General features: G+C 44.0%; 1 protein-coding gene across 1 annotated transcript; it reads right to left on the bottom strand.

Moving 5' to 3' along the window:
* Nucleotides 1-12019: 12019 nt before the first annotated feature.
* On the bottom strand, nt 12020-14184 carry LOC308419079 (rab-like protein 6; the record flags this gene model as incomplete). The annotated part of the gene is given in 4 exon segments (XM_080914643.1): nt 12020-12465; nt 12468-13123; nt 13125-13807; nt 13810-14184. Coding segments are annotated over 4 exon segments (2142 nt in total). The 5' UTR covers nt 14167-14184.
* Between the last annotated feature and the right edge of the window lie 1163 nt (nt 14185-15347).

The raw sequence follows: 15347 nt of genomic DNA, 5'->3' as shown, positions 1-15347 counted from the left end.
TTATGAATTTTTGTTTGTTTGTATTTTATTTTAAGGACCAGTTCCTATTGTTCAAATCCTATCTGAACCATATTAAATTTTTATTATTTTTTTTACAAATGTTCACATTAAATTTTTTTAGATAAAAAGTTTTTTGTATGTTTATTGGATTAAAATATTTTTATATAGTACCTTTTCATCATATCCCCCTTTCTAACTCTTCTTAGGTACTCCCGACCTCCCCAACTTCATGACTTACTTTTAATGTTTAACTACACACACACACACACACACACACACACACACACACACACACACATATATGTGCAAGAGCAGTATACATGTACCCACTGAGTCATCTCTCCAGTCCCCAAACAGTGACATTTAAAAGTTACAACTATAGATTGTCCAGCCACTTTGTCCACCTTCACCAGGCCCACAGCACCAGGAATATCCAGATGGGAGGCTTGCATACATATCTCCTGAGGGGCTTCATCCAGGTGGAAACAGATGGAGAGGTCCACAGCCAAACTTCAGGCAGAGCTTGGGGAGCCTTATGGAAGAGTTGGGGATTGAATGGAGCAAACCAGGGGGTGCAAGGACATCACAAGACAACCTACTTACAGTCATCCAACCTGGGTCCATGGGGCTCACAGAGACTGAACCACCAACCAAAGAGCAAGCAGGGTTGGACCTAGACCCCCTTCACATTTGTAGCCAGTGTGCAGCTTGGTCTTCATGTGGTCCCCCAGGAAGTGGAACAGGGGCTGATTCTGACTTCCCTGCCACTGGATCCTCCTCCCCTAGCTGTACTGCCTGGTCATGCTTCCGTGGGAGAGGATGTGCTTAGTTCTGCTTCTACTTGATGATAAGGGAGGGGTGGATTTAAGGGGTCTCTTCCGAGGAGAAGGGGAGGGGGTAAAGAGGAAGGATTTGTAAGGGTCAGACTGAGGAGGGGGGCGGAGCTGAGATCAGGATGTAAAATGAATCAATTAATTAATGTAAAAAACAGAAAAAAAAAAAACCTAGGATAGTACCTAAGTTATATTTTATTTGGGTGATAGCAGTTAGAAAACATGAAACTATAAATTTAGATTTCATAAAACCAGACACTTGGAAGACGTGTATGCTTCAAGGAGAAGCAGACATGAACGTATTGCTAGCCATCTGCTGCAGATAAAAAAGGAGTGAGATATCCATCTCAAAGACATCGGACAAGTTCACTGCAAAAAAAGTAATTACTAAAGCAAGACCATTAAAAAACAGTTACAACCACAGAATGTGAAAGTAACTGGGGGGAATGAGGGAGGGGACTGTTCTATGTCTCCTTTGCTTCCAAATAAGGGTCTTCTATGTCCTCCCTACCCTGGTTTAGTTCCTCAGTAACTGACACAGAATGCTGTTTTCGGTTTGTTTGTTGTTTTTAGTATTAATAAGCTGCTGGCACTATGCTTGGCAGGTTCTGTGTTATTCTAAGCCTCCAAGGCTGCCTATCTACCAGCCACGTAGTTCTTTACCTGCGATCGGAGTCTCACTCTGCAGTCTGTTCCTGGCTCATTCTGCTCCGGGAGCAGTCCTTATGGCTGCTCCTTCATGGTGACTTCCTGGTCCATCCTCCTGGTCCCTCCACATGGTATCTCCATATCTTCTCTTCTTCTCTCACTTGTCCATATCCAGATCAGCTTCCCAATAAACCTGAGTTTAATATAATCTAAGCCGGCTTGTACTGGTTCATTTCACTGGTGGAGAAATAACCTACCAGTTGCCAATGGGAAGGTGGACTCAAACCATTTTAGATGGAAGATTAGCATTATCCTGGGTAGTGGTTTGAAAGAAAGTGGCCTCCATAAGCTTGTAGGGAGTGGCACTATTAGGAGGTACAACCTTGTTGGAGTAGGTGTGGTCTTATCAGAGGAAGTGGGGGTGGGCTGTGAGGTTTCAGAAGCTCAAGTCAGGTCTAGTGACTCACAATCTCTTTCTGCTGCCTGTGGATTCAGATAAAGAACTCTCAGCTACCTGTCCAGCAGCATGTCTGCCTTTATGCCACCACGCTTCACTAAACCTCTGAACTGTACGCCAGCCCCAATTAAATGTTTTCCTTTTGGGGCTGGAGAGATGGCTCAGTGGTTAGGAGCACCCACTGCTCTTCCAGAGGTCCTCAGTTCAAATCCTCAGCAACTTCATGGTGGCTCACAACCATCTGTCATGAGATCTGATGCCCTCTTCTGGTGTGTCTGACGGCTACAATGTACTTATATATAATAAACAAATACATCTTTAAAGAAATGTTTTCCTTTGTAAGAGTTTCTGTGGTCACGGTGTCTCTTCAGAGCAATGAAACCCTAACTAAGACATTCTGCAAAGCGGAATGCCCATGTGACCTCTAGCCCAGAGCTAGGTAGTCCCAGGCCCTACTCCAGCTGTCAAGAGTGCTACTGGCAGTTTCATGCTTAGCAGGCCATGCTCAGCAGAGGCAGTGCACAGGACTGTGGCTTTTGTCATAAAGATGAAAAAGATTAGATTACACTTATGTGTACATGCTTTGTTTGCAGCTATGTATGTTATGTACGTGTATCACATGCATTCCTTGTGCCGGTGGACGTCAGAAGAGGGTGTTGGTTCCCCAATAACCATTAGAGATGGCAGTGAGTGGCCATGTAGGCACTGGAAATCAAAACTCCAGTCCTCTACAGGAACAGTCAGTTCTCTTACCTTCTGAGCCATTTCTCCAGCCCCAGTGTTAAGGTTTATTGGAGCACAATCTTACTGTTTTGCTCTTGAACAACCTATGACTGCTTTTGTGGTAAAAAGACCTGGTGGCTCTCAAGGGTCCAGATATGCACTGTTTGGTCCAGATACAGAACACAATCTCCATTTTCTGCCCTTTGAATATAGGCAACCAAATGATAGCAGGGCTATTCATGACAGCATTGTTTGTCAAAGTAAAAATGAAAATAGCACAAACCAAAACAACAAGACAGCACAAAAATGAGACAGAGAGACAGAGACAGACAGACAGACACACACACACACATACACGGCAGGGGGGGAGAATTACCTTACCACATATCAAAACTCTTTCGAATATTACAGGATGAAGAATTACAATTCACTTATACATTGTTCACAACTGGCCCAAATAAATCTGTAGCTTAGAGATACAAACGTGAAAATTATCTAAAACACAGACTACAGTTTTCCTAAAAATCAGCATGCAGATATTGTAAATTTGTATAATTTTATGCACCTTTTCCTTTTTTAAAAAACATTACTCATGCTTTTATTTTCAGAATCTCCGTATGCTTTAGGGGGTCTCAGGAAAGGGGGTCATGACCAGCAAGATGTCTTTGATGGTGGGCAGCAGAAAACAACCTAGAGATGAGCAACCGAGTGAGCTAATGCTACGTGAGGAAACGTAAAGTGGTCTATAGTCCCAGCATGCAGGAGGGCAGAAAGTTCAAGGTCAGCCTCAGATATATAGAAGGACTATAAGAGCCAGAATTAATGGGTATCTGACCTGAAACAGCATTTGCCTGGTACAGCATGGCTGCTGTACATGAACTCAGGGCAGCTGTGACCACGTGTGCAAGACCTTTGTAAGATTAGATCAGCCAGAGTCCAGCATAGATGAGTGGGGGTTTATGAAACCCTAGCAGCAGCCAAGGAACTACTGTTGATTGTTGGCTGCTGGCAGATGGGGCAACAGCCTTCTTCAGGGATGTGTTCCCAGTGGCTACTGAGTGGATTCTGGTTCTAAGAACAAAGGACATGAAGTTGAGAGGAAAATGGTGAAGGGATAAAGGGGAAGGGTTAGGGTAAATTTGGTCAAGATGCATCTGCATGTATGAAATTCTCAAATGATAACAGAAAAAGAAGGAAAAAAATGAAGTCTGATGAAGAGATAGCTGAAAGACAGGGCTTCTTCAGATGCTTTGCCTAGGGTTGACAGCTCTGAGGAGACTGTACTTGAGGAGAGGTCTGACCGAAGTGGGCATGTAAATGTTTGAGCCTACAATCGTGTAGGACAAGTGGGTGAGAAGTGAAGGGTCCTGACCTGCAGAATGTCAGAAGTCCTTCCAGGCTCGATTAGATGGATTGCATTCTTGGTGGGGGTATCATTGTTACCCCAACTCCTCTTTTCTTTCTGGCTCGTGGATCTCTGGATTGTCAGAGATCACTCTCAAGTTCTTGTCCTATGACACACTTCATTTCAAAGCCAGTTAGTTCCTACTGGCCAGTTCTTCAGCCTTTAAATCTCTCTGACTTCCAGCTATCTATTTTAAATATATGAGAGGGCAGGCAGCTGTGGGTTACTCTTTGTTACAAAGCAACAGCCTGATTTATTCTATGTTGAGTGTAAGTGCCAATAAAGAGTACCTCTCCATCATAGTCACACAAGTAACCACCAGCTGCCACTATACCAGGGAGGCACAGGCTGATAATTTATTTGTGGCAATAAATAATGACACCTGAAAATAAATCCTATCAAGAACACCAGCCACAATAAGCTTATCAATCTCACCAGAGGATCATAAAAGTCCCCTCATTTGCGACTGTAAAAGAATTACCCCAAGACTGAATGTGGCAGGCCAGATAATTTGTCTCTTAGTCACATACCATGACACCTGTGCAGGAACACATTCCTTCCCCTGGACCTCCAGCTTGACTTGAGCCATGTTTTCTTCACATTGACTCTCAAGACCACTTCAAACTGACCCTCAAAACTTCCTACCACCCAGACTCGCATCGGTCATCTCTGCCTGAGGAGCAGTATCACATCTACAGTTAGAACGTATCTGTTCTGGTCCACTACAGACTTCTCTTTTCACTTGAATCACCTTTCTGCGTTGACTTCAGGACATCCTCTTTGAACTCTGCATCCCCCTTTACGCCTCCTTACCCATTCTATAGCATATTTTTCATATAAGTTACCTTAGGAAGTGAATGTGCGATCGGAGAGTTAATTCACATTGGAATGCAAGAACCTGTAACTGCCAATGGCCAACCATCAAGTGAAATGAGAGTTGTTTGACAAATTGTTAAATTTGATGAAACTCACATAGATTGTGAATTTATTGCCATCCAATGCATTGACATTTTAGAAGGATATGGACATATCTGGATCTTTCTGACACAAAATGTTCATAACTTATCTTCCCTACACCACAAGCAGAGCTGCATCACTCTGGCCCACAAGCATTTCTTTCTATTACACACATGTCCCATGCTGGTGGCCAGTTGTCTGAAAAAGAACATGTCACTCAATATTCCAATGTGGAGTGGGGGGGGGGACTTAAGAGCCCCACCTCTAGCTGAGGAGCCATTGGCAATTTATGGTTTTTAGAGGAGAGAACATCAGCTTTCTCTAGGGAGGTTGACATGCACTAGTGGCTGGTAACACACCCATAATTATATTGGCAAAACAGATTGAACTTTTGTTTTTAAATCAAGCAAACAATAAATAAACAAACCAAGAATAAGAGACAGAAAGAGAAAGAGAGAGAGAGAGAGAGAGAGAGAGAGAGAGAGAGAGAGAGAGAGAGAGAGAGGTAAAGTTGGTAGAGTGTGTTGGGATGGGCATGAACCGGGAAGGAATTATAAGAGGAGTTGAGGAGAATGTGCCACAATGCACTGTAGGCATATATGAAATTCTCAAATGTGAATGAAAATATTTTTTTTGGGAATTTCATGCAGCATATATTTATCATATTATTTCCTATCTTTCAATATTTCCCTACCTACTGGACTTTATATTCTTCATATGAGCATCTGCTCTACTATGTCTGAAAAAAGGTGTTGCCTTAAAATAGTCTGCCGCTTCTGCTGGGAAGAAACACCATGACCAAGGCAAATCTTTTTTAAAATTTTCTTCCGCCACCGGGAACAGCAGAGATCCAGGGACACAGGCTTGGCTAGACTGCACTGTGAGTAGCCAGGGCCCAGAGAGGGCTAGGCCTAGAGCGCAGTAGGTGCAGCCCTCTGGTTGGTCCAGGAGAGCAGGAACTCTGCCTTAGAGACTCAGGTCCACCCAGAAGGCCTGCGGATCAAATGCTCAAGCCATTTGCCACCTAAAACAGTGGAGATTCAGAGACACAGGCCAGGTACACGAGAGAGATGGGAACCAATCGCTAACAATGAGACCATGTATAATCACAGACAACAAGATGGCAAGAGGAAAGCAAAAGAACTTACCCAATAGAAACCAGACAACCTGGCAACATCGGAACCCAATTCTCCCATCACAACAAGCAGCGGAATGCCAAACACTTCAGAAAAAGAAGACTCAGACCTGAAATCATACCTCAAGATGATGATAGAGATCTCTGAGAACAGCGTGAATAACTCACTTAAACAAGAACAGGAGGAAAAGCATAAAGAAATAGAAGCTTTTAAAGCAGAAACAAGAAAAACACTCAAAAAACTCAAAGAACTAGAGGAAAACAAAACCAAAGAGATGAAGAAATGGAAGAAGGAATTTAAAACGGAAATGGAAACAACAACAACAACAACAATAATAAAACACTAAATGAGACAACACTGGAGGTAGAAATCCTATAAAAGAAATCAGGAGTCACAAATGCAAGCATCTCCAACAGACTAAGAGATGGAAGAGAGAATCTTGGGGGCCGAAAACAACATTGAAAACATAGACAAAACAGTCAGATAAGATGCAAAAGCTAAAAAGCTCCTAACCGAAAATGTCCAGGAGATTCAGGATATAATGAAAAGATCAAACCTAAGGATAATAGGAATAGAAGAGGGCAAAGAATATCAACTAAGAGGCACAGTAAATATCTTCAACAATATCGTAGAAGAAAACTTCCCCACCCTTAAGAATGAGATGACCATGAGCATAAAATAAGCCTATAGAACTCCAAATAGCGTGGACCAGAAAAGAAATTCTTCCTGACACATAATAGTCAAAACGCCAAGTGCCCAAAGCTAAGAAAGAATGCTAAAAGCAGTAAGAAAAAAAGGTCATGTAACATGTAAAGGAAGACCAGTCAGAATCACACCCAATTTCTCAACAGAGACTATGAAAGCTAGAATATCCTGGACAGACATCATGCAGACCCTAAGAAAACACAAGTGTCAGCCCAAGCTGCTATACCCAGCGAAACTCTCAATCACATTACCTGGAGACACCAAGATATTCTAGGACAAAACTAAATTTACAAAATATCTGACCACAAATCCAGCACTACAACGAATTATAGGTGGAAAACCCAATACAAGGAAACTACATCCTAGTAAAAACAAGAAAATACCAAAGCAAGAAAACCAAAAGAAGAAAGACACACAGGCACAATTCTACCTTAAAAGCAAAAATAGCAGGAAACAGCAACCACTATTCCTTAATATCTGTTAACATAAATGGACCCAATTCCTCAATAAAAAGACATAGGCTATCAGACTGGATACATAAACAGAATCCAGCATTTTGCTGCATACAGGAAACTCATCTCAGAGACAAAGACAGACACTATTTTGGAGTAAAAGGTTGGGAAAAAAAACCTTCCAAGCAAACATCCAAAGAAACAAGCTGGAATAGCCATTCTAATATCGAACAAAGATTTTCAACCAAAAGTTATCAAAAAAGATAAGGAAGGGCACTTTTTACACATTACAGGGAAAACTTATCAGGAGGAACTCTCAATTCTTAACATATATGCTCCAAATACAAGAGTACCCATATTCATAAAAGAATCCCGACTAAAGCTCAAAAAATACATTGCATCCCATACAATAATAGTGGAAGACCTCAACACCCCACTCTCATCACTGGACAGATCATGGAAACAGAAACTAAGAAGGACACATTGAAACTAGCAGAGGTTATGGACTAATTGGAATTAATAGACATCTACAGATCATTTAATCCTAAAACAAAAGAATACATTTTCTTCTCAGCACCTCACAGCACCTTCTCAAAAATTGACCATATAATCGGTCACAAAACAAGCCTCAATAGATATAAGAAGATTGAAATAATCTCATGCATCATTTCAGATCACCATGGTCTAAGTCTGGTCTTTAATAACAACAAAGACAACAAAAAGCTCATATACACATGGAAACTAAACAATGCTGTATTAAATGATAGCAGGGTCAAAGAAGAAATAAAGAAAGAAAATAAGGATTTTCTAGAATTCAATGAAGATGAAAACACAATATACCCAAACCTCTGGGATACAATGAAAGCAGTACTGAGAGGAAAATGCATAGCTCAGAGTGCTTCCAAAAAGAAACTGGGAGAGCATACACTAGCAACTTGACAGCATAGTTGAAAGCTCTAGAACAAAAGGAAGCAGATACACCCAAGAGGAGTAGACGGCAAGAAATAATCAAACTCAGAGCAGAAATTGAACAAATAGAAACAAAAAGAACCATTCAAAGAATCAACAAAACCAAGAGCTGGAAAATTAACAAGATTGATAAACCCTTAGCCAGACTAACTAGAGGGCAAAGGTAGAGTATCCAAATTATCAAAATCAGAAAGCAAAGTGGACACATAAGAACTGAAACTGAGGAAATTTAAGAAATCATCAGATCCTACTACAAAAGCCTATACTCAACAAAGCTGGAAAATCTGGAGAAAATGGATGAATTTCTATACAGATACCAGATACTAAAGTAAAACCAGGGCCAGTCAAACCACCTAAATAATCCCATAACATCTAAAGAAATAGAAGCAGTCATCAACAGCCTCCCAACCAAAAAAAGCCCAGGTCCAGATGGGTTTAGTGCAGAATTTTATCAGATATTTATTGACGACCTAATATCAATACTCTCCAAACTATTCCACAAAATAGAATCAGATGGAACACTACCTAACTCATTTTTTGAGGCTACAATAACCCTTGTTCTTAAATCACAGAAAAACCCTACAAGAAAAGAGAACTTCAGACCAATCTCACTTATGAACATTGATGCAAAAATACTCAACAAAATTCTTGCAAACCGAATGCAAGAACACATCAAAATGATCATTCACCATGATCAAGTACGCTTCATCCCTGGGATGTATGGATGGTTTAATATACGGAAATTCATCAACTTAATCCATCATATAAACAAACTCAAAGAAAAAAACCACATGGTCATCTCACTAGATACTGAGAAAGCATTTGAAAAAATTCAACACCCCTTCATGTTAAAAGTCTTGGAAAAAATGGGAATCCAAGTTCCATACCTAAACACAATGAAAGCAATATACAGCAAACCAGTAGCCAACATCAAACTTAAAGGCAAGAAACTTGAAGCAATCCCACTAAAGTCAGGGACTTGACAAGGCTGTCCACTCTCCCCCTACCTATTCAACATAGTACTGGAAGTTCTGGCCGGAGCAATTAGACAGCAAAAGGAAATCAAAGGGATACAAATTGGAGAGGAAGAAGTAAAAATATCACTGTTTGCAGATGACTTGATAGTGTATATAAGTGACCCCAAAAATTCCACCAGAGAACTTCTACAGCTGATAAACAAGTTCAGCAAAGTGGCTGGATATAAAATTAACTCAAACAAATCAGTAGCCTTCCTCTACTCAAAGGATAAACATGTGGAGAAAGAAATTAGGAAAAAGATACCCTTCACAATAGTCACAAACAATATGAAATACTTTTGTGTTACTCTAACTAAGCAAGTCAAGGACCTGTATGACAAGAACTTCAAATCTCTGAAGAAGGAAATCGAAGAAGATCTCAGAAAATGGAAAGATCTCCCAAGCTCATGGATTGGAAGGATCAACATTGTAAAAATGGCCATCTTACCAAAAGCAATCTACAGATTCAATGAAATCCCCATCAAAATTCCAACCCAATTCTTCATAGAGTTGGAAAGAGCAATGTGCAATTTCATCTGGAATAACAAAAGACCTAGAATATCGAAATCCATCCTCAACAACAAGAAAACATCTGTGGGAATCACTATCCCTGACCTCAAGCTATATTACAAGGCAATTGTGCTGAAAACTGCATGGTACTGGTACAGAAATAGGCATGTGGATCAATGGAATAGAATAGAAGATCCAGAAATGAGCCCTCACGTGTATGGTCACCTGATTTTTGACAAAGGAGCTGTAAACATTCAATGAGAAAAGGACAGCCTATTCAACAAATGGTGTTGGTCCAACTGGCACTCAGTATGCAGAAGAATGAAAATAGATCCTTTCTTATCTCTTTGTACAAAGCTCAAGTGCAAGTGGATCAAAGATCTGCACATTAAACCAGGTACACTGAAACTATTAGAAGAGAAATCAGGGAAAACCTTAGAACACATAGGCACAGGGGAAAATTTCCTGAACAGAACACCAATGGCTTGTGCTCTAAGGTCAAATATCGATGAATGGGACTTTGTGAGATTGCAAAGTTTCTTTCAGACTAAGGACACTGTCAAGAAAACAAAATGGCAGCCAACAGATTGGGAAAAATCTTTACCAACCCCACATCTCATAGAGGCCTAATATCCAAAGTATACAAAGAACTCAAGCAGTTAGACACCAGAGAATCAAACAACCCTATTAAAAATGGGGTACAGAGCTAAACAAAAAGTTCTCAACTGAGGAGATTTTTCTCCAGATTTTCCAGCTTTGTTGAGTATAGGCTTTTGTAGTAAGATCTGATGATTTCTAGAATTTCCTCAGTTACAGTTATCATGTCTCCACTTTCCTTTCTGATTTTGATAATTTGGATACCAGAGTCATACAGATACAGTTGAGCATGCTTGCAGCTAATCATTGGACTGAACACGGGGATCCCAATGAAGGTGCTAAAGGAAGGACTGAAGGTACTGAAAGGTGTTGCAACCTCATGGGAAGAACAACATTATCAACCATCCAAACCCTCCACAACGTTGATGGATTAAAACACCAACCATTGACCTCACATTGAGAGACCTATGGCTCCAGGTGCATTTGTTACTGAAGATATCAGTGTCTGGCATCAATGTGAGAAGAGGCCTTTGTTCCAGAGAGGGCACGTTTTCCCAGTGTAGGGGAATGCCAAGGCACTGAGGTGGAGAGGGTGATTAGGAGTGAGGGCACCTTCATGAAGACAAGTAGAGAGGGAGGGGGATGTGAGTGGGGTTGGGGAAGGGGATAACAATTCAAATGTAAATACAGAGTATCTAATAAAAAGAAAATACCCCTATAGACTTGCCTACAGGTAAATGTTATAAAGGTATTTTCTCAGTTGAGAGTCCCTCTTCTCAAATAACTGTAGTTCCTGTCAAGTTGACATAAAACTAATCAACACAGTAGCAAGCCATTTTTTTTTCACAGTAAAATCAGAGAGCTTTGTGGTGTGGGCGGAGCGTCTTAAGAAGGCGCCCTTCTAGGCTCACCTGTGCAGATGCTCAGCAGGCAGAGGCACAGCTGGCGAACAGTGGCAGCCTGTTAGTGCCTCTCGCACAGGAGAGTGATACTGTGTTCTCTTGCCTATCTTACCCAGTGCGGGGCCTGACCACTTTGCAGTAGCAGATGCTACCATGCCCTCCCTAGTAATACATCTGCACTTAGGGCAGGACCCTGTTTTACTCTGGATCCATGGGGAAGAAGGTCCACAACCCAAGCCATGCTGTGGCTCTGGGAGAGCTCGGGAAGCCAAGCAGGAGTGGGGCTGGGTGGTGGACATTAGAGAAGCCAAACAACCTCCGCCCTGCCTCTGTAAACAGACCCTGGTGGGTCCCTTCTCAGCAGCAGGCATATCCCTGAGAAACACCGGGGACTGGTTGCAGCTTCTTCTGGGAGGGCCAGATGGTCCACCAAGCCAGTTGCAACTGTATTCTGTCCCCTCCCTCCCTGCAGAGCAGGCTTCTGCTGGGTTGAGGTCAGCACCTGCAGCGCCTGACCCAAGGGCCTGACCACCACCAAGGTCTCCAGTACAAAAATCAATGTCGAGTAGGCCAGACCACATGGGGGCATACATAATGGCTGGGGAACATAGGTGGCAGGGTGATCCTGGGAATGTGGGTGTATAGACAGCAGCCTCCCCAGCCATTTGCAGCCCACTTCTTCCCAGACAATCAATTGCCCCCGACACATCTAGAGCTCCTCATAGTCCCCACCTCCAGGGTGGCGGCTGCCAGGGGTCCCTACCCCCAGGAAGGCTTCCAGCTCATCTGCAGCCTTCTGCTCTTTGCTCCGAGGGGGCTTCCTCTTCTTCTTACGATCCTCCTTGCCCTCCTCCTGTCCTTGCTTTTTGTGTTTGCCTTTCTTTTTTGTAGCCTTTTCTTCCTCCTCTTTGCCTTTCTTCTTTTTCTTCTTCTCCTTGGAGGGAAGTTTGCTGTCTTTATCTTCCTCACTGCTTTCCTTGGGTCCCAGCTCCTCCAGGCCCAGCCCAAAGAGATCTGAGTCATTGTTCAGTCTGAAAGCAGGGACTGGGAGCTTGGAGGCTGGGGGTGGTTGGGCAGGGCCAGCGTCCTCATTAGTTACATCAGAGAGGTCTTCTCTTACTGGAAACCTGCCCACTCTCCTCTGTGTGTCCGATCATCACTTTCAAAGTCAGGGTCATCCATGACGAAGGACAGCATCTGTGCAGCAATGGGCCCCTCAGGATCACTCTCTGATGACACCTGTTTGTCCTTTACTTCCTGGGGTTTTTGAGAGCCATCAGTGGGTGGCTTGGTACTGCTGTGTTCAGGACCCAAGACAGTGGTGAGATCACCTGACCAGGGTGGTGTGCCTCGAGTGGGAGCTCCCTTCTTTTGTAGATGTGAGGCCGTGGTGGAGGACCATTTAGTCTCGGGCTCTGAGCATTGCTGAGAAGCCACTCTGGGGTGGCCTGCCAGTTCTTTAGCTTCCTCCTCACTTGAGAGACTGATGTTCTTACTGGGAACCGGGTCTGAGGGCAGCAAGAGTTTGCCATGTGGCTGGTCTTCTATGTCTACATCATCCTGAAAACCTGCCACCATTGGGTTCCCTCCTAGGGTCTCCCCATGGTCGCTGTCACTATCCTGCTGTGGGCCTTTGGCTCCAACTTTCTTGTCTTTAGGCACACTTGTGTCTTCCAGGAAGCTTCGGTCAAGGCCATCTTCAGGGACAAAATCCTCAACATTCTGGACTCTTGCTGGAGCCTCTAGAGCTGGAGCTGGCTCTGGAGGTGAAGGGGTCACTTCTGCAGCTGGTGAGGTCCCAAAGAGCCGAGATGATACTTCGACGTTGGGCTGGAGCTGGGGCTGAAGGGTGTACAGAGGAGGACATGGCCTCCAAAGGGGGCACAGGAGATGGTACTGAGGGACAGGTGGAGGAGACACCTAGAGACAGCTGAGGGGCAGGCTGGGGTGTGCTGGGGCTGGAACTCCCTGAGGATGGGCTCCGCCCATTGGCTGCCAAAGGGGATGCGTGGCCTCGACTTCGAGCCTCCATCATTTCAAGGAAGATGCTGTAGTTCTGGTCCTCAGTTTCCTGCTGCATTGACAGCTCCTGTAGTGTGGCATCGATGTCTAGTTTGTTTGTCTCCAGTTGCCTCAGCAGTGTCTCCCTCTGTAGCTGCAAAAATGGGATGTTGAAGAACTTATGCAGGTACTTTAGGCCAAAGTTGTTCTTCATGGAAGACTCAGCATAGCGGAAATAGGAGGAACCTGGAGGTCTGTCCAGGTGCTCAGTGAAGTCGCGCACATCGTCTGGCAGAATGACTCGATGCTCGCCCATGTGACGGTAGTTGCCCAGCACACACACTGGCACATGGGTTGGCACTTTGGGAAGCTCCCGGAGAACATAATTGAAGGTCCACTGCTTAGTGATGTCAAACATCATGACCACTCCATTACAGTTCTTGTACACGTCCAGGAACTCAGCATCCAGGGCCATTTCAGACTCTGCCTCCTGGGGGGGTCATTCTCCGTCTTCAAGCCATCACCTCGTTTTTTATATTTTCCTTTGTCAACTACATCCCAGACTTCAACTTTCACTACATCATCAGTGGTTTTGTAGTTCCAATGGATGAGGGTGACCTGGATCTCCTGTGTGGGGATGTATTCTTCCACAAACTTCTTGCCCTGCAGTCGATGCCACAGAGCTGTCTCGCCCGTGTTCCTGTCACCCCGGATCACAATCTTCATGTTGTATTGAACCCCCTTAGCAAAGCGTCTCTGCAGTGCCTGGTTCATGGACTGCAGCCCGGTGGGGATGTTCTTGTCCCGGCCCGGGACCTGCTCTGACCCCACCAGCTTCTTCAACGCGGAGAACATGTTCCTGCTGGACGTGTGAGCCCGGCTGGCCTGCGAGCTCAGCGGCAGGCAACGCGCCTCGTACTGTGGCCCAGGCTTCCCCGAGGCTGGAGCGGGCGCGGCCTCCAGCGAGGGTCTGGGGCCTCAGCCTCTGTGGTTCTGCTCTGACTTCCACGGCCCTGGGCGCAGCAGCCAGGCACCCGTCAGCGCAGCCATGTTGGCGCCTGCGTGGCTAACACAAGCCATTTTTATATTGTATTGAAAGCTTGCTTCATGAGACTGAATTTATACCTGATACTATTATGAAGGTGAGAAATTGAAAATATTGCATTCCAGTAGTAATAATACAAAGAACGTGGAGGTAATTCTAAGCCTAGCATACAGGGCTCCCACTTCCCATCCCATTCTCTCAAAGTGCTACACAAGCTAGGACCCTTGTCTGTCTGCTATCCTGAAGAAGGGGTGATCACTGTGTACCCAGACTTTCTCTCTGTCAGTCCAGCTTCATCTCTGCCTCACCTCACACTCACAGGAGAACTGAATACTCATGAAGCCTTCCTTGCCCAGAACCTGTAAGTAAAACTCACGTGCATATGTCTTTAGTGATGGCAGACTAAATGTGTACTTATCATCTGAAGAACCAGGGTCTGACCTGGTCCAGGGACTGGCTAGCAGCTCCAGAGCGAGTCTTTGGCCTCAGACCATTGGCTGACAACACTAGAAGCAATAGCCTTTGTGAAGGCTGCTGGGTAGGCACCGGAAATCACCGAGCCAGAAGGATTGTGAAATCTTTGTCCAGCTCCCTTCACACGGCTTCCAGCTGATGGGTACCAGCTTTGGCACCACACTCAGTTTATCTAGAGATTCTCAAAACAAGATTTTCTTTCTTTCTTTTTAGTAGATGTGATCACAGAGTGACACATAGAGACTTCTAAGGCAAGTACTAGTGACAATTTTGCATAGCGTGTGTAACAGTCATACACGTCTCTCTGTGTGTTATGGACCGAAGGCTTAAGCCTCTTCTTTCCCATTCATGTGTTGAATCCAGCCTTGAATATGGTATTAGGATGTGGGGCCTTTGGGAGTTGATTGACTTCATGAAGGCAGAGGTTAGTTATGAGGAAGAGGCACCTACATCTGCTGCTTTGTGAGTTAAAATTGGGGGGCTGTCAAGCTACAAAGGGGAAACTGCTCTCTCTAGA

This window comes from Micromys minutus (genome assembly GCF_963924665.1).
Source record: "Micromys minutus genome assembly, chromosome: 3".
NCBI lineage: Eukaryota > Metazoa > Chordata > Mammalia > Rodentia > Muridae > Micromys > Micromys minutus.
Note: the sequence above shows the minus strand (reverse complement) of the source record. Positions and strands in the feature narration are given on the sequence as shown.